Source organism: Phaseolus vulgaris, chromosome 9, assembly GCF_051622355.1.
Source record: "Phaseolus vulgaris cultivar YP4 chromosome 9, ASM5162235v1, whole genome shotgun sequence".
NCBI lineage: Eukaryota > Viridiplantae > Streptophyta > Magnoliopsida > Fabales > Fabaceae > Phaseolus > Phaseolus vulgaris.
In genome coordinates, this window is record NC_143506.1 from 31,781,186 (window position 1) to 31,809,093 (window position 27,908).

The following is a 27,908-nucleotide window of genomic DNA, read 5'->3' on the forward strand; positions in this document are numbered from 1 at the left end:
GCTCGTAGTAAAACTTCCAATGATTGCATTGATCTTTTTATTTGCCTGTTAATTTGTGGATAGTAATTTGAGTCAAACTTTAGCTTAGTTTTAAAACTTTTCCAAAATTTTGAAATAATTCATGTTTCTCCATTTAACATAGTGCTTGTAGAAATTTCATGTAGCAAAACAATTTCTTTGATATACAACTATACAAGTTTCTCCAATTTGCATCTCATGTTGATTGAAGAAAAATAAATGGTATTCGTTTATGAATCTATAACCACACATAATATGTCACAATTATACTTAGATCTTGGTAGACTACACTCAAAATTTCTTAAAATTCTATCCCACTTCCACTTCATAATTAAGGAAATCATTGATAATTTTCAATATATCCAAATATGAACTTTTCAGGTCGAACTTTTATTGTCAAATTAAGATCCCTAAATTTTTGTATTTGCTACCATTCTTTGACTTCCATGGTACATATGTGAGGTGATTTTTTTCTTAGCCCCATTTTAACTTTTCCAAAATGATAAAACAACCCAAAATTATAATCTTTGAGAATTTTCAATCATCTCTTTTATTGCATATGTTAGTTTCTTTAATTTTTAAGTGCAAAGACCACAACTAGTTTCAAATTACATTAGATAGTTTGCTTCATATGAACGTAATTATCTTGAAGCATATGCAACAATGAGTGGTTTTTGCATCAATATGCAACCTAATCCTAAAATAGAAAAAAAGTCAAGAAAAATCTTTGAAAAAAACTAGAACTTTTACGCAATGAATGTTCTTATCATACAAGCCAATTCACATCAATATTGCACAATTATAAGCCAAATAAGACCACCTTTACTAATAGATGCTATTCGACTTTCACTCCATATAAGGTCATAATTTTTTGTACAAATTTTTTATTTCGAATTTTTATTAATAAATTGGTACTTATTTTAATTCAAACTTTGACCATTAAACTAGTTTTAGTCACTAACGTGATACCTCAAGATTCTGAATCTCATTCCTCATATTTCATTTTACATAATACTCCATTAAAATGCATCCATATACATTATTTAACTCAATTAAAACCAAGAAAAAAATTATAAAAAAAGATGGTCACCTAAACTATCTTAAGTGATATCTCGTAAAAGGAATTATATATTAACCAAACAATTAAGATCATATCTGAAAAAAAGGCATGTATTATTTGCTATGATTTAAAAATAAATCAATCAATTTTTTCAAATTATTAAAGAAAAATTTGTGCATCGGGTTCACCAAGTAGTTTATTAGAAGATTGTAATAAATTCTTCAATAGTGATGATGTTAATCTATTGAAAAGGAAAAGAAAATGATGAGCTTCTTGGTTGATTAAAACTCAAATTATTTAGCCTTCTTTTATTGGTAATTGGAAAGCTTTTCAGCCATTAAAATGAACTGTGATTTATATATATCTCAAGAATATCATCATTTTATTTCAAGGGCGTGACATGCTGTGATTTAAGTTTTTCTTTTAAAAAATAAAAAATCTAATTTAAAATTGTGTAACAACTTTAATTTAGAGATTATAATCTAATGATAAAATAATCTTTAATTTTTGGTCAAATTGATTTTTAAAAATATATTTTAATAACATGGTCTAATTGTAGGACTTCTTACTTATTCAGTACTTAAAATAGTCTTTTAAAAACTGAATTAACTATCATAATCAAACTTGTTAATATTTAACAAAAGGGTGAAACTGAAGTGAGAAATGCCATAAACATTCCCTTCCTTGATAAACATACACAAACAGAGTAATTAAGGGCATTCATTTACATCTACTTCCATATAACACTGATCATACAGTATCATTTTTGCACTATAGAAAGTTTTCAATCTAATAGCTATGATTGCCAAAATCTCAATCTCAAGAAGAAAGAAGACAAGGGAAACAAACTTTCAATTTGTGTTCATACTAGTGTATATCACATCTGTTGGTAACAATTCAAATCAGAGGATCTAATTCTATCTTCTTGTAACAACTCCACTACCCCTCAAAAAAATTCCTGTGTATACAAACCGTATGTACATGTAATGCAGTGAGTTGATTGATCGTCTAAGATGGTCATTCTGCAGGTACTTCTTCAAAGCCAAAAGTGCAACATTGCCTGTTCATAGAAATTTACTATCATTAGTTCTTATTTGAAGTTTAAGAGCACAAATAATTCAAAGCTTCATCAACAGTACCCCATGATCATCACAATCACACTAATGTACAAACAATATCTGATACCATATAAAATTCATGCGTACCATATTCAGAGATTGAAAGAGAAACAAAATTTCAAATATTATTAAGATTAACAATAGAGATAAGGCTAATAGTAATACAAAGGTAGAGTGTACACCACAGAGAATCAAAGAAAAACTCAGGCAAACACCCACCATTTTTGTTCCTTTCAAAAGTCAAGGGAAAAAGCACGAAATTATATCTACCTCTTGGAGAGAAACCAAAGATACATCGTCCTTAGGAGCAGCTTTTTTGGTTTTCAAGCCTCTTATCTCTGATTGTATTGTTTGGAGTTGACTTTGTATGTCATTTAACAGCCTCAACTGTTCTTCCCCATTCCTTTCATGGGTAATCTCTTGCTTCGCACTAACTCTCCCCCTCTCAAGCCTCTCAATTCTCTGTTTCAGCTTATGAAACCCTGATTGAGAATTGCAAACCTCGCTCATCCCTTCTTTTTTATGCTCACTGACAGTCATCATCATAACTGTAGGACAAGGAGTTTTGATTTCACTATGCACTTTAAACATACTCTTTTTCTTTTCTGCGCCAAGTTTAACAGGTCTTTCAACCATTTCCTCAGAATCTGGTTTTGTTAATCTCTTCTCTGCATCCAAATTCCATTTCTTAACCTTTTTTCCCAGGTGTTCACTGTCTTCATGCTTTTTACTAGTTTGTGGGACTTCAAACACATCATGGACATTATGCAAGCAAGGAGAATCATTATCAACTCCTCCATTATGGGTACTTTCACCTTGACTCACTTCAATGTTATTAGAGAGCAACCTGTCAATGCTAGCCTGCGATACAATTGAAGAGGACCTCCTTCTTCTACTACTCAAATTTGCACTCTTTTCTCCTTCAGCACAATCTGAAATGACCTTCACTTGTTCATTCAACTCCTTTATCTGGTTAAAATAAGAATCCAGATTTCCACTGCCACATGAAAAGTCAACAGTCTTTCTTGTCAAATCCAAGCTAGGTTGAGCTACTTCCTTGCCAGTATTCTCCTCCACTATTATCTTAGGAATCACATCAAGAACTGGACTAGGTGATCTTTCCATGGTAGCAGCTCTCAGGGAATTCAGCAACTGAAGTGTGGGCATTGAATGTAGCCTTCTAACAGTGCTACTCTGACCCCCATTTTCTCCATTTCTTTTATCACTTCTATTCGGAAACAGATCTTCTTGGAACTCAAACTCATTAACACTAAGCTCACATCCCAAGCTCAAGAGTTTGTGTCTGTAAGCCTGGACTTGAAATTCGAGAGACACAATTAACATTTCCTTCTGATACATAAGTTCCTCAAAAGCCTCGAGAGAGGCCTCAGCATGGCCTATCTTCTCTTCTGCCACCCTCTTGTAGTGACTTGCCTCCATCTTCACCACAGCCTTCTCTCCCTGCAAACGCAGTATCATGTCCAGTGCTTCACTCGTTGCAGTAGCTGAAGCTTCTCTTTCCTCATCCAACTCAGCATATAGCTTTTCCAGAAGTTGCTGCTGGGCACGAAGTGTCTCCTTCATTGCCGTTTGTTCACTTTTAGTACGAGATATCGCAGAATACCTTATGCTTTCTGCCATTCCAAAACCTGCTTATTGAACCTATCACCAATTATCAAGTACAGCACAACCACCCTTCAATTAACAATCATCAAAGAATGATAGGTGGAAAAGATTGTTATTTTTTCTTCAATCAATGCATCTAAGGCAATTGTCATTAAAAGATCAATTTCAAAACCCAAGAAAATGAAGAAAGCTAGTTTTGAAATTCTAATACTCCACGTGCCGTGTCTCAGAAACAGAACAATAATCGAAATTTCGAGCCTTAAATAAAATACTATTTGCCAAATTCCAGCACTATTACATACAAAGAAGAAGAAGATCAATTAAAATATATATCACAACAAAGAACAAATCGATGACAGAAAGCAACCACTTACCAGTTACCACAACAGAATCTCAACCGAACCAAAATTCAGGAATCAGATTGTGAGACAGAAGAGAGTAAGCGCGAACGGGATCTTGTAGTAAAAGGGTGTTTTGGTCCGAAACAAAAGGAAGGTGAAAAACTTCAGAAACACATGAAGAAGATGATTGGTTTGCTTAGAAAGGGGAGAATTGGAGTGTAAAACTGTATACACTTTTCAAACAAGAACAAAGACATAACACCACACGGAGAATTTATGGACTTTCCAATGAAATGGGACACACATGAAAATCTCGCAAAGAATCTGATGCAGAATTGGGTCAGAAATTTGGAAGACCCTCTCACTCAGTGTGTGCACAATCGTCACAAAAAGTAAAAAAGCGAGGTTTTTGTGTTGGGTTTTGTTATACGTGCACGAGTTGCACTGAGTCACGCGCACAGCAGAAAAAGGACAGAGTGTGGCTTTCTGTTTCCAGATACGCGCATAAGACAAAGTCAAGGTTTACGAAGCTTCTCCCAGTGCTTTGTTTCACTGCCTACTAATATTTATTATTATATTTATTCATAGTTTAAACTTTAAATTATATTTATAGTAAAAAAATTATTAAAATTGATTATTGTTATTTTTTCCGTGGTTACTTATAATGTAGATTAAAATTTTATATTAATTTATTAATGATATGAATGTTATAATATTATAATATATTTCACACTTAAAAATTTACCTTTTAAGTAAAAAAATATTAATAAAAATATATTTTAATAGTTTATTTATTATAAGTAATTAAGAGATTTAAAGTTTGAATTAAATAATAATAATTTCAGAACTATGAAAAACAAAACCAAAATTCTAATTCTGAAATACATTATATTTTCTTAAATTATACTAAAATTTCACTGTTTTTTAAAATTCTATCAAAATCTTCCATTTTGTTTTAAAAACATTACGTGTTTTTCATTTCTTTTTAACATTACATTTATACTTCATTGATAATTAATCATTTTTCATTTCCTTGTAGTGAGTGGGAAATGGATTCTGATTTTTTCGGAATCTTCCAGCGTTCTTGGCGTTACTTCTCTTTTTATATTTGGTTTGATTGAGAAAAAAAAAATAGTGGGAGTTGAAACCGAAAGAACAGGAAATTGTTTTATTGAAAAGAAGTAATTGAAAACATAAAAATAAAAGGAAAACAAAAAATATTTATTATTTTTGTTTAATAATACTAATACTTTTTATTTATTAACAATATTTTATTATTATTATTATATAAACGCGTCTGTGTACTTGCATTTTTTATTTTTTTTTAATGTATATTTATATTTTATTTTTATTATTATGTATCTAATATTTTATTTTATAATTATTCTGTTTTTTATTTTTCTTATTAATGTTATTATTATTATGTATCAATATTTTTTATTTTTATTGATTTAACTATTCATCAAATCTATAGAAGTTTGATTTTAATTAGTATTTCAAACTAAAAGAAACTTAGGTCTTAATTAATACATTATTTTAGTGATTATAGTAATATTTAAATTTTTAAATCAAATATATAAACGATTATATATATATATACTATTTTTTTTTAATATAGATTGTGAAAATTATGTCATAAAAAATATTTTTTTTAAATGCATATTGATTGAATATTATTAAAACTCATTAAATTTAGTAAAATTATGTTTATTATGGTTTACACAATAATTTTAAAAGACCTCCCATTAAATTATGTTCCACAACATAAAAAAAAATCAGAACTTCATAAATAAAAATATAAACCAAAATAAGATAATGCATAAAATAAAAAAAATATAAACCAAAATAAGATAATGCATAAAATAAAAAATTGAAACATTTTACATACTAATTTTACTGTTCAAATTTGAATTAGAGTAATGATGAAAAAACATTATTCTATGATTGCGGACGTGAAATTAGAGTATGAGAAGTTATCACTTTCCATTTTTTTTTATAAACCAAAATAAGATAATGCATAAAATAAAATAAAAATATAAACCAAAATAAGATAATGCATAAAATAAAAAATTGAAACATTTTACATACTAATTTTACTGTTCAATTTTGAATTAGAGTAATGATGAAAAAACATTATTCTATGATTGCGGAGGTGAAATTAGATTATGAGAAGTTATCACTTTCCATTTTTTAATATAAAGCAAAGCAAAAAAGTTAAAAAGGTTTGAATTATAATGTAGTGCAATATTGAGAAAACACAGGTTCTATGTTATCAAATTACAAAGACGGTCACAACACCAAAGAATTATGATAGGCAGAAGAAAATCACAACAGATATTAAATGATCATAAAAACAATAATTAATATGTATTTAACTTTAATGCTTTATAATTAAGATATAAAAATTTGAGGTATATGTATTAGATTTGTTGCACTTTTTTGATACCCATTGAAATAGGACTCTTTCTTAACCAACTTTCTCTCAAAATTGCATAGTATTCTTCTCTCCTAGAAGAAAGAAATGAAATGTAGTGTACATCTACATACCGTAATATATATGCATATAATTCAAATTCATGGTAGATAATGAATTGCCCAAAGAAGAAGAAAAAGGAAGAAAACAAAAAGGGAACAACGCAAAAGTAGGTTGTTAAGATCATATGTCATTGATTTGCAAAAGTAGATTACATATACTCAATCTCATTATGTTGCTCAAGAAGGTCTTCGACAAATTCTTCTTCTAAAGAACTTACATCAATATCTTTTTCAGTCTTAAGTATAGGCTAGACCCTCATTAGACACAACAAAACCTTCATAATCATTAGACAAAAAACCTGCATAGTTTCTTGAAAAGAAATAAACACTAGTGCAAAAAGAAGAAAATGATACGCTTTATTTAGTGCGGCTTTTGCGCTACCCGCTTTCGTAAAAAACGCGGTGGCATTTTTGAAATTATTTTGATTTACGAATGCGGTTATTTGTATAACCGCACTTGTAAATCAAAGTGCTTGATTTACGAATGCGGTTATTCAAATAACCGCATTCTACTGCTGAGTTCTTCTGCTGCATCTGCATTCCATTTGTGCAATGTAAGTTTTTGAACTCTCTTTCTTCCTCTTCATCTTCACAAATATATGCATAAATGTTTTTCGTTTTTCTTATATATGTTTTTTTCCTTGCATTGGTGGTCTCGGAGCACTCTTTCATTGTATTCGTGGTTTCTTGTGGATTTTTTGGTTTGCTCCGTTGCTGCTTCCTTGTCCGCCGTTGCTTCTGCTGCCGCCACCGTTGTTCGCTCCCGTGACTCTTCATCAACGTTGACTTCACACAAGATTAACGATGTTTTAAAATTTTTAATTTTTTTTTAATGATTTGGCATATACAAGTGCGGTTAAAGCAAATAACCGCACTTGTAAATGGTATTTATAAATGCGGCTATATAGCCGCATTTATATTTCTTGATTTACAATTGCGTGTTGATCAAATGCGGTTGTAAAACCGCATTTATAAATTCGAAATAGCCGCATTTGTTTTATGTTTCTGCACTAGTGAAACCTTGGAGAGATGCTCCTAGAACACCATAGTTTGTCGAGATTTTCCCAATCACTGATCCAAAGCCACTGCAAAAAAAACCCCAAAAACTCACAAACAATCAATGAAAAGTGCAAGATTAATCAAAGAAATGAAAGTATGATTTTACATGAAAATGAAAAGGAAAGAGAAAAGAAAGTGAGAAGTATGGTAAAAAAAAGGATGTGTTATGTGTAGTGGAGAGAGAAAGTGGGAAGTAGGTACCTATATAGGAGAGAGAAAGTGGGAAGTAGGATACGTGAGTTATGTGTAGTGGAGAGAGAAAGTGGGAAGTAGGTACCTATATAGGAGAGAGAAAGTGGGAAGTAGGATACGTGAGTTATGTGTAGTGGAGAATATCTTTTTAAATCATAAAAGTAACGTACCAAATCTCCACTCTCCTGCTAAAGTGGTCTACAAAATATTAATTACAAATATCTTTAATTTTTTATTTAATAGAGAAAAAGATCTTTAAAACAGAAAATTAATTAATCAAAACAAATAAAATAAATTAAAAAATTAAAAAATTATTTTATTAATTTTTGAAATTATAAAATGTCCAAATAACCAAAATAAATTAATACAATAAATTATTAAGTAAAGATAAGATGAAAAAACAAATTAAGAGAGTTAAGAGGAGAATAAGAAATGACACAATGACCATAATACAATAATAAAATTAAATATTAATATAAGGATAAAATAGGAAAAAAAATTAAGAGCTCTTAAGAGGAGAATAAGAAATGACACAATGACCATAATACAATAATAAAATTAAATATTAATATAAGGATAAAATAGAAAAAAAAATTAAGAGTAGTTAAGAGAGAATCTCCTTTATATATAGGTATAGATTTTTTTTATAATAATTTATAACTATAACTCTATAATACAATTATTAATATGATTTTTTTTATAATATTTTTGTACACATTTCTTACTTTTTTTTATTCTTATAAACATAGTCAACTTTATTAATTTTAAGATTGATAATAAACTATCCACCATGACTAGTTATTTTGATATAAAACTGCAAATATTTTTATTATGTAATTATAATATTATAAAAACATTAAATCTATAATGTTTCCCCTTATGTATATATTTTCTTATAATTTCAATATAAATTTTAGTAATTATTTTTATTTTAATAATACTTTTTTTATTTAAAAAAATAGTATACAAGCCCATGTACTCGCTAGGAAATTATCCTAGTTACTATACATATTCTTTAAGAAAAAGATAATAGTCTCATGAAATAACTGTTATTTTCTCATAGGATTTTATTATTAAATGGAAATTTGGTTACCTTACTTTAGTCATCTTTTACATATTCATGTGAGTGACAAATTGAATGTGAAAAGAATTAATTATTTTATTTTTATTGCAATATAATTATAATATGGTGCATAATAAGTAATCAATTTAAATATTTTATTATCATATATTAAATAAATATAATTAAAATAAAAATTAATATTAATATTAAAATTTAACTCATTTAAATAAAATATCATGATTAAATTTCTCAAACAAGTGCGATAATGTGTTTCACTTGTTTCTTATAATTATAACAAATAAACTCAAATTTTGTACATGAAAAGTCTTCCTCCATTTCTCTTTCATATTTATGATTTTCCTTTGTTTTAAAGAAATAGAAGACTACATAAAATTATTTTTAGTTATTTAAGTCCATAAATTCACTCCCACTAAACTATACAGAGTTTATGTAATTTATCTACTAAATTCTTCCTAAATTTACTCTTAAGTTTAACATCAAATACATAACGTCTCTATATACTTTAATAAAATTATTTAATATAAAATTCACAATCCCATTAGTTGTTATATTAATTAAATTAAATACTAATTTAGAGATTAAAAAAATTATTAGCATTTAAAATAATTTTAAGTGGCTTTACATTATTAAAGAATTGAGAGACTAATATATGAATTTACAAAATGTAGTTGTTGAGCAAATAATGTTATCAAGGAGATAAATTTACTCATCTTTAAGAACATAAAGAAACAAAATATAGAATTAACATCTTAAGGAATATATTAATATCTTTTAAAATATTTTCGTAGCTATTTTTTTAACATAGTTCACTTATTTACTTGTACATGGTATAGGTCCATAACTAGTTAATATTACAATAATGAAAAAAAAAAGATAGTAAAAGAGATGATGCTGTAAGATAGGCGATAAATATGGTTTTTCAAACGTTGAACAAGAATGTTTATTTCCACAAAATAGGAAATGCCATGTAGAAGCTCTTGCAGTGTTGCACATTTCTTTCACCTTTCTACATCTCCAACGACCAACTTCATTCTCATGTAAATTTCTTAATTATTGTTTTTTTTTACAGTAATAGTACAATTCAAAACCATTTAAATTCTTAAAAGCTTTTTTGTTTTGTTTAAATTCTTGTGTTCTTGTATATATTACTCAATTTGCTTACTTTGTTCTAATAATTATGGTTTTAAACAAGTTTCTAATCTTTTTATTGCATCCTTCTTGAATAGTTTGAACTTTGTAATCCTCAATATCATTTTTTCAAAAACATTTTATAATGTGTTATATTAATTGATGGACTTTATCTATCGTAGAATGTTCATTCATTAATTTTGTTTTCGCAGAGAGTTTTTCAAAGTTTTTTCAAACATTTCATTGTGTTGAAGCTTGAAATAACATTATTGTTCGATTTGGTTTGTGCAATGTTCAGAAGTTTAATATTCATGCATGATTATAGTTATATAATACAAAATTTGTTTGTTAATTTCCATTGGAAGGTGTTAGAAGAAAAAAGGGAAGATGAAGAAGGCTTTTGGAAAATTCAGTGGTGATCTTAAGGTGCTGCATAGAAATGGTGGTGAATTGCAGGGACTAGATGCAGCAATTGTTAAGGCAACAAGCTATAAGCATAAATTACCAAAGGAAAAGCACATTCGTAGTACGTGATATTATAGTTTTCTTAAATAATTGGTGAATATATATGGACAAAATAATTAACCATATACAAGCATTTCTTTCTCTTATGATCATCTTCTCTATTATTTTACATGTCTTTATAACCATGGTTGATGTGGAAAAGTACATAAAAGATCGAAAGAAATCATGAGGGGACTCATTCTTCAACACACTAAATGAAGTTTTACCTAACCCTAAACCAATGCATAGATAGTAAGTTTGACAACATAGAGTATATATGTGAGAAGAACATACTCTAGCTAATTTTCTTCACCTTATACCCTATAATGCTAAGACATCATATATGTCCATATATGTCCATATTTTCTAATAAAAACATAATAGTTGAAACTTTTGCACTTAAAGCAAATTTAACACTAATGTAGGTAGAAAAACCCTTAAGAAAATTTTAATCTTACCTTGAAAAATATCATCATAACTAATGACAACTTCGAATAACATAATTTATGAGAGGAGGAAATTGATTAACTTTAATAATTATAGGAAGAAGAGGGAAAACATGTATTGACAAAAAAATTAAAATATGAAAAATCATCAAGAGAACAATTACATTTGAATTTTACAAACATATTGTATTAGAGAACTTCCACTTTGATACATAAAATAATATGACCGAGAAAAGAAAGAAAAAAATGATTAAACTCAAAGGAGTTTCTCATTTTCCAAATATCATAATAGATATCACTTCCATCATCAAATTTTAAGCAAGACACTCACAAATAGGAACATAAATTTAAATAAAAAACACATAATAAATTTAACGTGATTTGACATCTCTACATCCATGAATATTCAACAAAAGTATTATTAATCAACATGCAATTTATCTGGAAAAAATTGCAAACCCTCTCATGACACACAATTATCCAAGTTCTTCGTACATCCAAGAGTAGACTTATTAAGTTGTGTTGACAATAGTAATATCAATTCTTCGTTTTTATTGTAGTTTTCTTACTTTTTCCTTCTTCATATTACTTAGTGTGGGACTTTAGTAAATTTCCACTTAAGAACCAACATATATTCCCTTCACCCAAAGTCTTACATATAAAGAGAGTTTCAATATCATCAGATTTCGCATAATACTTGTACCCTAATATAAAGCAATGTGTCACTGACATCAACACCATGTTCCTCAAATACTTTGACACATCCCTTCTTTTTCTTCTTTGTGCTTAGGAATGAACGTCTGACATATTGCCAACATATATGCTTTAACTATTCTCACCATTGGACTCATGGACGATAACAATCCTTCTCCATTGTCAGTTATCATTGCCTTGCACCTCAAACTCGTTTTTGACAACTTTCACAACATCATCATCGCTAGCAACTTGTTGATACTCAAGATGGAATCCATCACCAATACCACACCCACCAAGCCAAACCCCACAACACATGCATCAACAAAGTCATTGGACAAATAAAAAGAAATCAACACTAACATCTCTCCAAAGGTGCAACACACAACATTGACTATGTTCATGTCAAACCATCTTCCTTCCTTGATTAGAACCAACCTCTGATACTATTGTGAATCACACAATAGGAAATAATCTCTTCTAGCAAAATCATCCCCACAAATAAAAGCATAAATTTAAATTAAAAAAAACAATAAATTTACGTGGTTCAATTTTTCTGGCAAAACTACAAACTACAAACTTTCTCATGCAATTTTTCTGACAAAAGTTGCAAACTCTCTTATGATACCTATCTACTCAAGTCTCATACACATCCAAAGACTTATTAAATTATGATGACAACACTTTAAATCAACTATTCATTTTTATTGTAGTTTTCTACTTTTTCTTTCTTCATATTACTCAATGTGGAACTTTAATGAATTCCCACTTGAGAACCAACAATTATTTACTAATAAAGGCTAACAAAACCATATAAAATAACAAGCTTGGTATGCCAATTAAAAATACCTTTATACCATTTCCAAAATCTAGTAAATGAAGGATAAGAAAAAGAAGAAGATGAAAGTTGTTTTCTTTTACCTTACCACAAAAGCTACACATAAAAACAATAATAAAACAACAATTCTTCCTTAAGATATTGTTAGTAGGTAGTCTATTGTGTAATAATCTAAAAAAAAGGTTTAGAGGGAGAAATAACATGAGATCAACAAGAAATAAAATTCAAACTCAAAGCTTCCATTATAAGAAGGAATCCTATCTAGTGCAAGCTTTCATACATGGAAATTTACAACTTGTAAAGGAGAAATTCTCTCATAAAGGAAAGGTAACTTATGAATAATGCAACTAGGAAAGATTAACTTACCACCCTGCACAAAATCTCTTATAGAAGAGAATATTATATTTAACTTCATTGGGGAAATCTAAAGCATTACTAAAAGATGAGTTTAGACACCGAGTATCTCTAAAAAAACTAATCAAAGAACCATCTCCCAAAATACATGCTCATAAATAAGCTTTGATAAAGAAGGCCTTAAACAGGAAGATATATAACTTTTAATTGAAGTTTTCCCTCGAAAATCTTAGCACAAACCATACAAGCCTAATGTGTATAAAAAAAATAACATATGTCATGGGCAAAAGAGCTTTATTAATATCATAAATGGAAATTAAGCCTAGACTCCTCTTATCTATAACTAAACCTATTTTCTTCCATGCAAGCATGATAATTTAAATTTATGAATGTTCACCATCTTAAACGAAATTATGAATCGAAGTCTCTAATTCTTTTACTAAGGATATTTTATCAACAACATAATGAATAAATATGGGGTATTTTAGGATACCCTAATCATGTTACCAAAAAAACAGGTTATGTATATGCATAACTTCCAAAAAACAGCAAAGGCTAAAAAAACATATCATAACCATTACCCAAAAAAACCACCTTTACCATCTCACCAATATCTACCCCACGCGAGAACCTGTGGAGTTGTATGACTAGCAACAAAATCCCCACCTATTAGATACATAAAATTCAAACATAAGAAATATGTGGGAAATTTGGGAAAAATTTCTTCAGAGATTCACAACACCCGCTCCCTCCAGCATGTAACAAGAGTTGTGATTGAGCATAATTCTCCAGGCATATAATCTGCTATATGTGTTTAGTTTGATCCTTACTTCTCTTCATATATCACCACCTAAAGAAGTTCATTCCAGAGAATATAAACAAAACCACCAATGTAGTTGTGCATGTATCTTGCATAACCTATTTTGCAGCCATGTCAACTTTGTTGCTTGCAACAACCTCAACATGCACAACCATACTACAACAACGACTTAGTCCAAACTTCTAAAACCCAAAGGCACTGGTGAAAGTGTTTGGGTCAACTCTTATTGCACCTATCTACTTCCTACAACTACCAAAGGTTCTTCCCCAACCAGAAAATCAGACAATGCTCCAACCAGAGTTTTGCATTTGTGACTTCTATAAATCAGAGTGGTAACAAATACTGAATCAGTGCTCCATTGGTGCAGCCACAACATTGTTAGATATCACTCCACCCTTAAACTTCAGTAACCCTCAACACTCAAACTATTATTATGCTTACCTCTCTTCCTCAAAGAATCCTGAACCTGCAAACAAATCTTTCCCAACCAAAAAAATGAAGACGAAGCTAAGAAATGGGAAACATAACACACTAGGGAAGGAAGGAAGCAAAACAGAGAGATAAGGACAAAACAATTGTCATCTTTTACCAAGAATATTTGCTAGTTATACTCCTAAACTATACAACACTATATTATAAATAAAAAAATTAACTAGTTGAACCTCATCCATAACTGATAGCATTTGACCCTTCCAATAGGAGAGTTTAACATGAATACAATCGACAATGCTATGAAAATGTTTGACACGAGTAATACCTACAAAAAAAAACCCCTGGATAAGATTAAGGTATTTGACCACTATCAAATGCAAGAATATCACTTACATGCAAAGAATCAACATGAGCGGAATATATCACATAAAAAAAATATTTTTTAAGATTTTATAGCTTGGCCAAAAGCTTGATTGTAGGCAGCGAATAAATCCATAAGATCTTGCAAAAAGGAAGCCCTGCAAAAAAAAATTGTCAACTTATAATATATAAAATGTGAATGGTTGCCACTGTAGACATATATTTGATGAATAATACTCTCTTACTTTCTGCATATGCTTGGACGAGTACATTGGCTTTTTGTTACAGCTGGAACTCAGGTAGAGAAATGCAGAATTATGATCAAACTTTTGGTTTTTGTTGGAAGGAAGCTACTCCCTCTGATAAGGGAGAACTTTAATTGTTTTTTGTTGTTGTATTTTGGGTATGTCACTCTCTATTGGCAGTCATATAAAGCATGTTTGAAGGTTGGCATTCATGTGCTTGGTGACTTTTTAGGTACAAATGTCTATTACCTTAGTTTCATGTGTTTTTTTTTTATCAACAAATAGCAATGAAATTAAATGGTACCACTCCAGGGGTGGTCCAACTCTTATACAACATAATGATGTTCACAAAGTACCTTTCCATTTACATACCAACCAAATAGATCTCCTACTGTCTATCTCATCTCTACCCATAATAAAAAAGAATAACAAGGATCAACCCTTATAAAAAAACTAAATTGAATAATACATACCAAGGGTTCTAGACACCAATTAGAGAATGAGAAATTAGTTGACGGTATCTTTGATGAGATCCATGACCAAACCTTAATTTGTGTCAGAGAAAACACTTCAGTATGATCAACCATTCCATCTTTAAATAATGTGTATTTAGGATTGAAACATCCCTTAAATGCTTTGATTAGTCCATTTATTCTTAATTGATAAAAAAATATATAAATTAATTCATTTATTTTTAGTTGAAAAAAATTATATATAAAATGTGAGTAGAAATTAGGATTGGCAATAAGAAAATTTTTAGTGTGATTTGTTAAAACTAAGATGCCTGTACCAAGAACCTCTTCTTCAAGACACATAGTTAATGTGGCTATGAATCAGCTTGCCTCTCACCTCTCCAATTAGAAAAGACATCACCAAAACCAAAAGTTCTAAGGGTAGAAAGAAGATAAGATTGTTCCACAAAAGCCTTTTTAATGTTAAATTTAACTGCCACACATTACCTCTCCCATAATGTTATCAAGCATGTTTATATAATTATAATAATGTTTAATAACCATGCACGTATTGTTTCTTTCCATTTGTTCCTCTTAAATAAAGGTTATTTATTTACTACAGTTCTATAACCAAAATTATGCTGTTAATTATTTTCCAACAACTGAAGCCTTTTATCCATATATTGAATTAGTCTAACTTTTCCACCATTACAAAGTGAATTGACACTTTGTTTTCTATTTTTTTTCAGCAATTTTTCATTCACTTTCTCCATCAAAACCTCGCAATGAGGTCATTTACTGCATACATGGTCTTACGAAGCGTTTTTGCCAAACTAATAATTGGGCTGTATGTTCCTAATTAACTATTTTTTTCCATCTCTTTTGGGTTACTACAGTGGAAGCTTGTTCATTGTGTATTTGTTCAGGTTGCTATGAAAACACTTATAGTCTTACATCGTGCCATAAGGGAACTTGACTCCACAGTTTTGGAAGAGTTTGTCAACTATAGTAATGTAAAAGGTTGCATGATTGACTTGACATACTTTCATGAAAAATCGGTCCCAAACGGTACATGCTTTGCTCATTCACAATTTTTCTGCATTTCTATTTCATAACTCTTTTTTTCCTTTTAAAAACTTCACACAACACATCACTATAAACTATCAACTAAATTCACATTTTAGAATTCTATTACATGAAAAATATTATTAGAAAAAAACAAAAAAACTGAAAGGGTTAAATATGTTTTTTGTCTTTCTATTTTCACGCGAAATTGATTTTTATTCTTAGTTCAAAACACATACCTTTATAGTATTTGTATTAAGAAAACTATTAAAAATAGTTATTGTTAGTTTTTTTTACGTGACAAACAGATTTACAGTGTGGACTACAATGTTAAAATATTTCATGTTGACTCATCGTTGACGTGAATATTATAATATTATAATATAGTCCACGTTGAAAATTTGTTTTATTACATAAAAAAAATGGTGCTAAAAATCATTCCAATAGTTTTCTTACTACAAGTATATAGGAGGTCTAAAGTTTAGATTAACAACAAAAATCAATTTGATGTTATAATACAAGGACAAAAAATATATTTAACCTAAAATAAAAATATTTTTTTTTATCAGTGAACAAATTTAAAGGAAGTATTTGAGAGATACCCACCCTTATAAAAAAAGAGATTATAGGACACACAACCACCATAACCAACTCCCAAAACCAAAAACATGAAGATCAAACTATTCACAGAAATATATAAAAAATCCCTTAAAAGAAATTAAACAAATTGGAAAAGAGGGAGTTTGAAATTAAAAAAAAAAATCTGACTTAATAAAAGTCTGAAGAAAATCAAACTTTTTAAAATCTATTTTTTCTTTAATTCCAGAACTAGAAAGGTTATAAGTATTAGTTTACTAAGTTGAATATTTTGGTGAAAAAACCGTAGATTACTCTATTTGGATTCGTAATTATGCCCGCTACCTTGAAGAGCGCCTACAATGTTTCGCTGTAATGAACTATGACGCCGCAACAAATAGCTCGGTGAGAATTTTATAGCTCATAATTTCTTCCTTAGCTTTTGGATCTCACAAACATAACAAATTATGAAATAGCTCATAACTGTTATTAACTCTATAGAACAACTCAAATGACAATTATGTTATTTTTTTCATTTTTATTAAATTTTTTTATTCATACATTTGTAATTTTAAAATTTAAAATACAAAATTATATTATGATATTTTACAATTCAGAATGTATTTTTTGAATTTGAAAATATATTTCAAACTCTAAGATGTGGAATACCATTTTGAATTCTAGAATTTGGCATGCATTTTCTCAATCCATAAAATCTCTTTTAAACTATAAAATTTGAAATACAATTTTGTATTTCAAATTCTAAAATTCAAAATGTATTTAGAATGTATTTATTGAATTCGAAAATATTTTTTAAACTCTAAAATTTGAAATACAAAATCATATTCTGAATTCTAAAGTTTGAAATGCATTTTTGAATTAAGAAAATACTTTCTTAACCCTAGAAATGGGTTAAATCATAATACAAATTTGTAATTCAAATTTTAGAGTTGAGAAGGTATATGAATTATGAAAAAAAAAATATTGTACTTTTTCGTCAAGAATAATTTGGAATTAAAAAATTTATGGAGGCCGATCGAGAAAGAAACTATAAGGTGGAAGAAGAAATTGCCCACATATTAGGGTGAGAAAAATTAAACTACATCAAAATTGAACTATTTTAAAACTAAACTAAACTTTTCAAGTGATTTGAGATAAATGAATTGAATTGTGTCTTGGAAACGCCACTAACATTGTTAAAAAAAAATGAATTGTGTCATTATTTAAATGAGTCAAACTAAACATACAATTTGAGTGATTAAATTAAATACCCTAAATTGTTTGATCTATATAATATTTGTTTGAATTATTATTGACAGACATTCTATTCAAGAGTATATTTCTCAACATCATAAGAAATATTTTAGTTTAGTTTAAATAGTCCTATTTAAAAATAATTCAATTTTTAAGAACCAAATTTATATGGAACATCAGACTGTAGTTTTTATTTTAAACCATTAAAAAAAATTATATCTTTTAACAACCCTAGCTCTTCCATGTCCATAATTGTTTTGCATGACATTCTCTTTGTGCTGCATTTTATTACTTCCATTTTTCAACTTTCTATTACTACCTTTACATTTTTCTATTGTTTTAATTTGATAACCATGCCATGCAAAAATCTTGAGATGGAGTAGGTCCAAATTAATCATTTTGTATTTAAAAAAAAAATACTAATATAACAATTTTAGTGTTTGAATTATTAAATATTTGGGATGCTTTTCCCTACCATGTCTATGAAAATGATTGCTTTATTTTAGTTATATATGAATAATTATTTTAATATTGTGTGGAAGTTAATGGAAAATCATAAACATTTGATTGTATGGATGTTTAGAAATATAGTGAAAAGCTTGACACAGTGGAATTATTGGAGCAATTGCCAGCCCTACAGCAGCTACTCTCCAGACTTCTAGATTGCAGTGTAACATTATTACAACCATCTAATAATCATGATGTTTAATTTCCATTATTTGATGATTTTAATGTATGACTCACAAGGAAAAACACTTTGTGTTCCCTTTCACAGCCAAGGGGTGTAGCTGCAAGTAATCGCTTAATTCTATTTGCTATTTCAATGGTAAGAAATATCATCTTATAAAATTATTTTCTTCATTTTAAATGGATCTTCTCATCATATCTTTGTTTCTGATTCTCATCCATTAGGTTGCTGGTGAAAGTGTCAAATTATATGTTGCTATAACTGTTAGAGTCGTCGAATTACTTGACAAGGTGAAACAAAAAAACTCCACATACAATTTAATTTTATTAAAATTAAATATGAAGTTAAATATGTTTTTTTTCATGTATTATAATATAAAATATTCAAATAATTTTCTTACTGTATTAAAAAAAAATTCAAAGTTTAGACTAAAAATAAAAATTAATTTTGTATAAAAATACAAAAACGAAAAATATATTTAACTTATTTGTAAATAATTATTGAAGTTGTATTTATCTCTATTTTCTGACAGTTTTTCGAGATGTACCGTAATGATGCTTGTAGTTCACTTCAAATTTATAAAAAATCAGTGAGTCAGGTACTACAATGTCAATTTTTTCTTTGCATTTAATGCTTAATCCTTTTGAAAAAATCGTATTATGTTTGCTGAATTTTTTTTATTGTAGGCAGAAAGGTTAACTGATTTCTTTGAAACTTGCAAAGGATTAGAATTTGGAAGGGGGAAGAAATTCATCAACATTAAAATGGTATTGTTTTAGAGGAGCTTGTGTTTCATGTATACATCTATGTGCTATATATATTTACTTCATAGTGAAAGTATTTGATGTTTATTTTGCAGCCTCCCTCGTCTTTTATTACTACCATGGAAGAATATATTAAGGAGGCTCCAAGCTCCTTAATGATTGAATACAACATGGTATGATGCTAAATTTTGATTTACAATATATATTTTTTCTTCTAAGAGTTTGATGGAAAATTGAATTCAGTAGAACATTTAAAAAGTAGGTTTGAAATCGATTTGTTTAAGGTTATTTTTGTTTGGGATTTAATGGGTTTATGGAACATTAGCTTACACGTATGACTAAGATCATGCATGCAGGATTTATGGAATCATTAAACTCCTTTTAAATTTGTTAAATATAGGATTTAATTTTTCATTGATTTTTGGACCAATTAATTGTTAAGCTATTCAAATATAACATGGTGGAGGGATGATCATCTGGCTATCTCTGCTTTTGGATGGATGAGGAATAATGGAAGCATAGCAAAAAAACACATATTATAGAATTTTTATTTTTTTTATCAGCAATAAAAAATAAATATATGAAAACCATTTCAGGGTGGTCTAACCCTCTTACAAGAACCTATAGAATAAACAGAATATAGAAATAATATTATAAGAAAAAAATGTGGAAATACAAAAATATAGACAAGAAAAGAGAGATTTCTTACTTTACCTAGAAATGTGCACAACTCTAGAAAGACCCTTGAACCTCTTCGTTCACTCTTTTGGATATTACTCAACAAGAAATACAAATAGGGAAGAGAAGCCAATTGATATTACACACCTAAGACTAAGTTCACTCTCTCTTAAAGCACAAAGATTATCAAAACACTAAAAAAATATTTCAATTCAAAGGTTTGTTCACAAACAAATATGAGTTTCACTACAAGAAAATCATGAAATAGAAACCAATTTTTAGATACCAAAATAATTAGTTGCAATAGTAACTAAATTAGAGATCATTTTAGAAACTAAAAAAAAATGGCTTCTAAATTAGTTTCTATTATTGTTAAATAGTTTTTAAATTGGTATCTAATTAGCAACCAAGGTTTTTGTTACCAAATTTAGAAACTAAATAATTGGTAGTTAAAATCTTGGTTGCTAAGTAGATACTAATTTAGAAACTATTTAACAATAATATAAACTATTTTAGAAACCATTTTTTTTTAGTTTCTAAAATGGTCTCTAATTTAGTTACAATTGCAACTAATTATTTTAGTCTCTAAAAATTAGTTTCTATTTCATGATTTTCTTGTAGTGTTCCTTCCTATAAGATCTTGCCAACCGAGGTGTTCTTACAACTTCTTATTTAAATTCTACCCTAGAATAAGTTATTCCAAAAGATATAAATCTATAACTTTTTCTACACAATATTTGTTACAATAGACTTTCTTTTATATTTTCATGCATTTATATTTTTAATTTATCTTTAGAGAATTACCTTCTAATTTTTTCTTGAATTGGAAACTTTGTTTACATAATCCTATCATCCCCTTCTTAAAAAGAATTTTTCTTTAAACTCAAAGCTCCTTCATCTTGGATATTTAAGTGATATCCTTAAACTCTTTTAGAATGACTTCTAGAACTAAAGAAACACAATTTGTTAAGTACTTTTTTATTTACATTTGTGATATGAGTTGGATTAGTAAACATACATTGATTTATCTTGTTTTACTTGATTAGGAATTTTATGATTTCAAGATAAGTTGAGGCTTCGTGAGGATTGTCACTAGATACGAACTTAACTAAGTGGTTAAGTAATTATGAAGGTTCTCTTCAAAAGAGTAAAATGAAAATTCACATGCAAGACAAGAAATGCAAATGGAAATTAAGATTAAAAATAGGTAGAAATAAGCAAATGGAAAGAAACATAAGAAATGGAATTAAGAGTACAAGGAATGAAAAACTTAGTTGGATGGAGAATTTTGTGATGGTGGAGGAGTGGAGAAGTTCACGCCACTTGGAGGAGGAGGATTCCAAAATAAGTGATGAAAAGAATCGTCACTTGAATCATATACTCAGAAAAACACTCAAACATAGTTTCTTTACTCAAAATAAGGTGTGAAGTACAAGAGGGGATGACCACCTATTTATAGTGAGAGGTGTCTTGGTTATAAAGTGGTATTTAAGAATGTTTGGCCAAAGTTTATGTATGATATTTTGGGTGTGCCTTTGCTATATATGATATGTGATGGATGAGGAAGAATAACGTGTAACTATGCATTATGGTTTTACAGTGATAAAACATCTTCCACCCAAAAAAACAACAACACTAGTAATTGAGCTTCATAAAACACATACATATTTTCTTCTGTTAGATAAATAACTATCTGGAAAACTTCAGGTCAAAATAGAGTTTTTAAGTGTGGTATTTCGGACTATTACCATTATAAATCTATATCAAACATGCATGAAGACCAAGAAGAGCATCAAGACCATATAGCCTGATGTAACTGTTATCCCATAGTAATGCATTCGTCTAATGCTACTTAGAAAGCATTAGCATAGTAAGAGATCATAATGTTGACATATGCTTTTTAACCATAATTTTGAAAGATTGAAGATGAAAACATTCTCTACAACACTTGTTTATAAGATGAAACACTTGTTTCTAATATAATCTTATATATATACAACGGATTGTTTTATTTTATAAATAAAACATATTCATGTTTTATACTTTTCATGAAAAAAACTTAATCAAAACTAGGATTAGTAAAGTTTATTATAACATATTTAATTGTGTTATTTCAGTCCTCACAAAACATAACTTTAATAATTTGTGTATTTTTGTAAATGAGATATATAATTTATTCTCAAATGTGTGGGTGATGGAAGAGCAAGGAAACAAAGAAATATAAAATGTCAACCCTTTGAATGAAGCCTAAAAGATTGTTTTGTTAGAGGATTGAAAAATGAAATACTTTACTATTTTCATTAACAAATACCATCCATGAAAAAATATCCTCTTATGGTACATGATATATTTGGACATGGAGAATCAATAATATTCTCTTCCCCTTACAATATGATGAAATTATGTGTTGATAGTAATAACCATTCTCTTTATTATAATTAGTGGAATGTGGATAACAATTCACTTGATATTGTTGAAAAAGTGTTTGTAACATGTCTCAAATTTTAATGCATAAATGTTACGATTGAAGCAACAATCAGGAGTCAACATATATGGGTATTGAAGAGAATTTAAATAAACCTTACTCAAATTTTTATTCAATACATATACATATGTATTATAATTTGTTATTTTAATATCAATTCAAATACATTTGTAATAAATATTCTTAATAGGACGAGAATGGCGAAGAAGTTATCGAAAACAAAGATGAAGGTGATTTATTGACCATAAATGACGATGTTGTTGAGAAGTCAACAAATGGTTGTAATGAAAATAACATGGCTGTGCCACCACCTGCTGAACTTATGGTAAATGTTGTTTGTAATTGTATATAACAAATTCACTTCCTTTTTATAACAAATTCTAAAATTCAATGTTTTGTTTTTATTAGGGTTTGTATGACTTACTAACAGGAGCATCTGAATTTGAAGAGAAATCTCTAATCCCAACTGGTAAATTATTGTCTTACTATAGTATATAATAATGTGATGTAACAAAACAAAACATTATATATTGTAAGTTATTTGTTTATTTTGTGCATGTACAATGAACAGAAAACAGTTTAAACTCCAATGATGATGAGAATAAGAGAAGCCCAGTACTAGGTTGGGAGCTTGCTCTTTTTAGTGAACCAGAAAATTATAATGCCACTCAGATAGACACTACTCAAGAGGTTAGTACTTTCTGCCACTTCACCAACTTCTCATATAATTATATTAATTATTTACTAATATATTCCATTATAATTATATTCATTCTTTATTATTAATCAAAAATATTATTTACTAATGTATGTGACAACTCTGCTGTCATTTCCTTTTTTTTTAATGTTTATCATCTTTTTGTCCATTTGTCATGATTTCTAGTGTTAATATTCTTTTTTTGTTATAAAAATATTTATGGTCATTAATTAACATTCATTATAATTGGAAACCTCCATATTCACAAAATTAAATTTTGCACAAATATTATATTGCAATTATTACTTTGCAGACCTTTTTTATATATAAAAACAAAGCATATGTTGTATATAACTTATTTTTATTAACAATTAAAAAATAAATAAATTTGAAATATTTAAGTGCCACTCAAACTCTTATATAAAAAAATAAGAAAAGAGAAAAGAGTTAGTAACGTCTAACCCCTCTCAAAATAACAGACTAAGAACCATCTAATGACTAAAGTTAAGACCTCAACATTCACACAATCATTATCTATAACATGTTACGTTAAATAAAAATTAATATTAGAGACTAAAAATTATCAATTACTATATTGTAATTAAATTAGATAATATTTTATAAAAAAAAATTGGTATTTATAATAATTTAAGTACTACTCAAACTCTTATATATACACAAAATTGGGGCAAGATACCTCAACACCTAAAAAACCTCCAAACACATAAATGTTGGCAGCAAAATGTACAAGACATACCAAAACCAGAAAAAGAAAACAATAAGAACCTTGCATTATCTAAGGGAGTTTTTCATACAACGAAAACCAAAAGCAAGAGCAGATTGTCATGCAACCATCTACAGAATGAGTTTTGCATCAGTTTTTCTCTTCCACCGCACTGCAAGAAACCCTCAAGCTATATCAGCAACAAATCTGGTGCCCAAAAATCAGAAAGTTCAGAGCAAGCTTAAACATAGACAGTCCAACAAACACAAAAATTATGGCAACAGTGGACAAAAATATGTGACCAAAGGAAACCTCAGTTTATGTGTAAGTTTTCAAGCATATTAATGGATTCTAAAAGGAAAAATTAAAAGCAGGTAACTAAGATTTTATCCACACCTATCAGCAAAATGGAAAATTTCTTCCTTATCAACCTTTTCTTATTTAAAGATAACTTTGATCCAAAATAGTTCCTTATCAACATTTTCTGTTCAAAGATAACTTTATTTCTTTAATCCAAAATAGTACTTATCATTCCCACTCAAAGATCTTTTTATAGTAAGTTTTGTTTTTTTATTAGTACGAAGCAGATGAAATGGTTCAAAATGACATATCAGTTCCTTATCCACTTATTGCAATTATTCCACACCATGTCCAATTATCTTCCTAGAATCTAATTTTATCATCTGCTCCAATTATCCAATTACATGCCTTTGCAAACCAGTGGTCATTTTCCCCTTCTCCACACACTTAGAAAATCTTCACTGTTATCATGTTGAGACAATATGTGGGCCACCAAACAACTTAGGAAGAGATAAGCATATCTTATTGTGCCAATAAAATCTAACACCCCCTGGACCTTGTGAAAGACACTGCATCCATTTTAGAAACCGTTCCCACACTTGAAGGAGAAGGTGAAGGTGAAGAAAGCAGTGAAAATTGAAGTGTGTTGGAGATCCCACATTGACTAAAGATTAGAGTCTTTCATTGTATATAAGTGGGTGCAAACCTCAACCTTATGAGCCGGTTTTATGGGGTTGAGTTAGGCTTAAAGTCCACTTCGTAATATGGTATCAGAGCCATTTCGAACCTATCCTAACTTCTTTCTTATAGAATAAACTTAAGAGAAATAGTAGAATTGATTATAACAACATGACTCATAAATGAAACTCACATTCTAATGTTTCCTAAATGAAATGCACATGAAGTTTACAACATACCTTACTTCTAATGTACCTTGCAAGGTAAGCTTCTAATTCTATGAAGCTTTTTCTTGATATTCATTGCTCGTACGTACAACTCCATGTGGTGCCTTGAAAAAGAAGGTTGGTGAAATGGAGTTCTGGAAAGATGACAGTGTTAATGATGAGATAAATGCTGACACACAACAAAGTGTAACTCACTTTACTACCCAAGTAAAGTCCAATCCTTTTGACTTCCAGGGTAGTTATGATGAACAATTTAGCATGGCATCTCCAAATTCACACAATGAACTTTCTGCATTTCCTAACATGTCATCAATGGGGGACATGCCTTACCAGCATTTGCAGCAACAACATGAACAACCTTCTATGGCAAATAAAAAATCAACCAATCCCTTTGAAGAAACAAATATGTTGCCTTCAACTATGCCTACACATCCAACTCAAAGTACATAGGTTTTATGAATGTAGGAAACTCCAAGGATATAGGTTTATGCATGAGGAAACTCCATGGATGTTGTCCCGAGTTTTGTGATTATACATTTGAAGCTATATAAGTGAAAGCAACAATTACAATGTCAAAATTAGAGTAAACGATTATCATGTTTGTTCTACCATAGAGTTGGTTAGTGAGATTTGGAAACATAGGAACAATTGTTTATTTAAAGGTGGAGTGGTTGATCATATTGAAGTGTTTTCTTTTACTCGGATTAAGGTTTGGTCTTGAATCACTTCAAAGATACTATTAGCGAACTTCTCATTATTTGATTGGTGTTTAGAACTCTTAGTAGGTATGTATTCGATTTAATGTCTCTTTAAGATTGATTCTTGATTTTTTGTTGTATAAGAAATGTATTATTTATCCTTTTTAACTTTATACGAGGATTAGATCACCACCTGATTTAATTTAATTGTTTGGTACAGATAAAAAAAATTATATATATTCATGTGTAACACAAATGTAGTTACCATTATTTTAGTAGAAACCAAACTTTATTCAATATAATAATAGGTAATATAATATAATAAAAAGGCAGAAAAATAATTATATTTAGTATGGAATTCTTATGTATAAAAAGATAAACAACTTTGTTTAAATAAATATTGATTTAAATATAAAAAAATATTATTTAACCTATAATCTTCATGTATATTTCACCTAATTCAATTTCATAATTATTTGCAATATGAAGATAAAAAAATAGATATAAAAAAATTATACATATATCATTGAATTAATATATTCACTTTTTATATAATATACATGTTTCGATTATTTGATTTAGCGTCAGAATAAAATAAATAAATAAATAAAATTATTTTATATTTTTATTTTATGTTTTGTTTTTCAAACTTTTAACAAATGTATGACATTTTTTTCTAAAAGAAGTGCACAAAGCTGATGGTCAAACTTAACTAAATTATCTTGTTGTTTAGGAACATATACATATGTTATTTTTATATTTATTCATATAATTTGGTATTTGTCGATCCTCATGTTTCATTACTAAGCTTTTAAATAACCCATTTGCTCTTATTAGGAAGTGATGTGCCTTTACATTCAAGACTCTACTTAGCTCTACACAAAACATGTACCAAATATAACAAATATTTAGAATCTAATTCTATTATTTAAATTTGGTTCTGCAAATTTGTAAACTATTTTTTTTTAAACAAATATATATTTAGATATAATTTCAATTCAATTCAATTATTTGAATTTATACTATATTTGAATTTGATTTTTAAATATCTAATCCATGATTAACCTATATGACAACAAATTAAATCATATTTTATACTTTTAGTGTACATATTTTGAAAATATACCATACATGTCAAAGTATATATAATAGACAATATTAATTGAAGTACTGTAAAAATAAAAGTTTTTGTGAATATTCACAATCTTCAGTTAGAAGGAATTAATTTAAATGAATGATTAGCATTTATATTTATAAACAAGGTTCATTTTATTTTTTGATATTAAGAAGTTCGCATAACAATTAAGATGCTAAATGAAATGTGAATACCTAACTTTACCTTTTCTTAAATCATTTTTTGAATAAATAATTTAGTTAAGATCTCAAAGATTAAGTTCTCCCTACTCACACATGAGAAATTACTGCAACAGTAACATAAAGTATAGGATCTTGTCTTCACAAACTTAACATTCCATTTTTTTTCAAAAAAATTGTTGGTATAGAACAACTTTAGCGCCTTTTTCAAAAGATATTTAATATAAACACGTCTTGGTATGGGCATCTAGTAAAATGGAAGAAACAAACATTCTCAACATACATAGTTTAAGCATTAATACTATTCCTGATGTCTATGAAATGCTCAAAATTATGTGTCGTTATCATTTGTCCAAGCATTAACTTATCACATGAAGATATGCATGCAATATATTATGTTGTAAGTCAGATAAAATAAATTGTGTCTATCGATATTCAATGCTTATAAAACCATG

General features: G+C 28.5%; 2 protein-coding genes across 3 annotated transcripts; one reads left to right on the plus strand and one right to left on the minus strand.

The window, feature by feature from the left end:
* Positions 1–1,735: 1,735 nt before the first annotated feature.
* LOC137822485 (uncharacterized) lies at positions 1,736–4,702 on the minus strand. Of its 2 annotated transcripts, none has more exons than XM_068627382.2 (3): positions 4,197–4,702; positions 2,467–3,858; positions 1,736–2,138 (listed from the first exon to the last, which is right to left on the minus strand). In XM_068627382.2, exons 2-3 carry the CDS (start codon positions 3,835–3,837, stop codon positions 2,115–2,117), a joined length of 1,395 nt encoding a protein of 464 aa, XP_068483483.2. In that variant the 5' UTR covers positions 3,838–3,858; positions 4,197–4,702; the 3' UTR covers positions 1,736–2,114. The 2 variants fall into 2 exon arrangements, with proteins under 2 accessions (XP_068483483.2, XP_090152055.1); XM_090295929.1 differs by having other exon boundaries at positions 2,467–3,891; positions 4,197–4,630.
* A 5,846-nt stretch (positions 4,703–10,548) lies between these two features.
* Positions 10,549–25,975, plus strand: LOC137822381 (putative clathrin assembly protein At5g35200). The gene is made up of 15 exons (XM_090295697.1): positions 10,549–10,587; positions 10,618–10,687; positions 16,055–16,152; positions 16,232–16,373; positions 17,257–17,351; positions 18,784–18,870; positions 18,976–19,026; positions 19,113–19,178; positions 19,421–19,486; positions 19,575–19,655; positions 19,748–19,825; positions 23,006–23,140; positions 23,224–23,284; positions 23,387–23,505; positions 25,559–25,975. The coding sequence occupies exons 1-15, from the start codon at positions 10,549–10,551 to the stop codon at positions 25,889–25,891; spliced, it is 1,521 nt and encodes a 506-aa protein (XP_090151823.1). The 3' UTR covers positions 25,892–25,975.
* Positions 25,976–27,908: the final 1,933 nt, after the last annotated feature.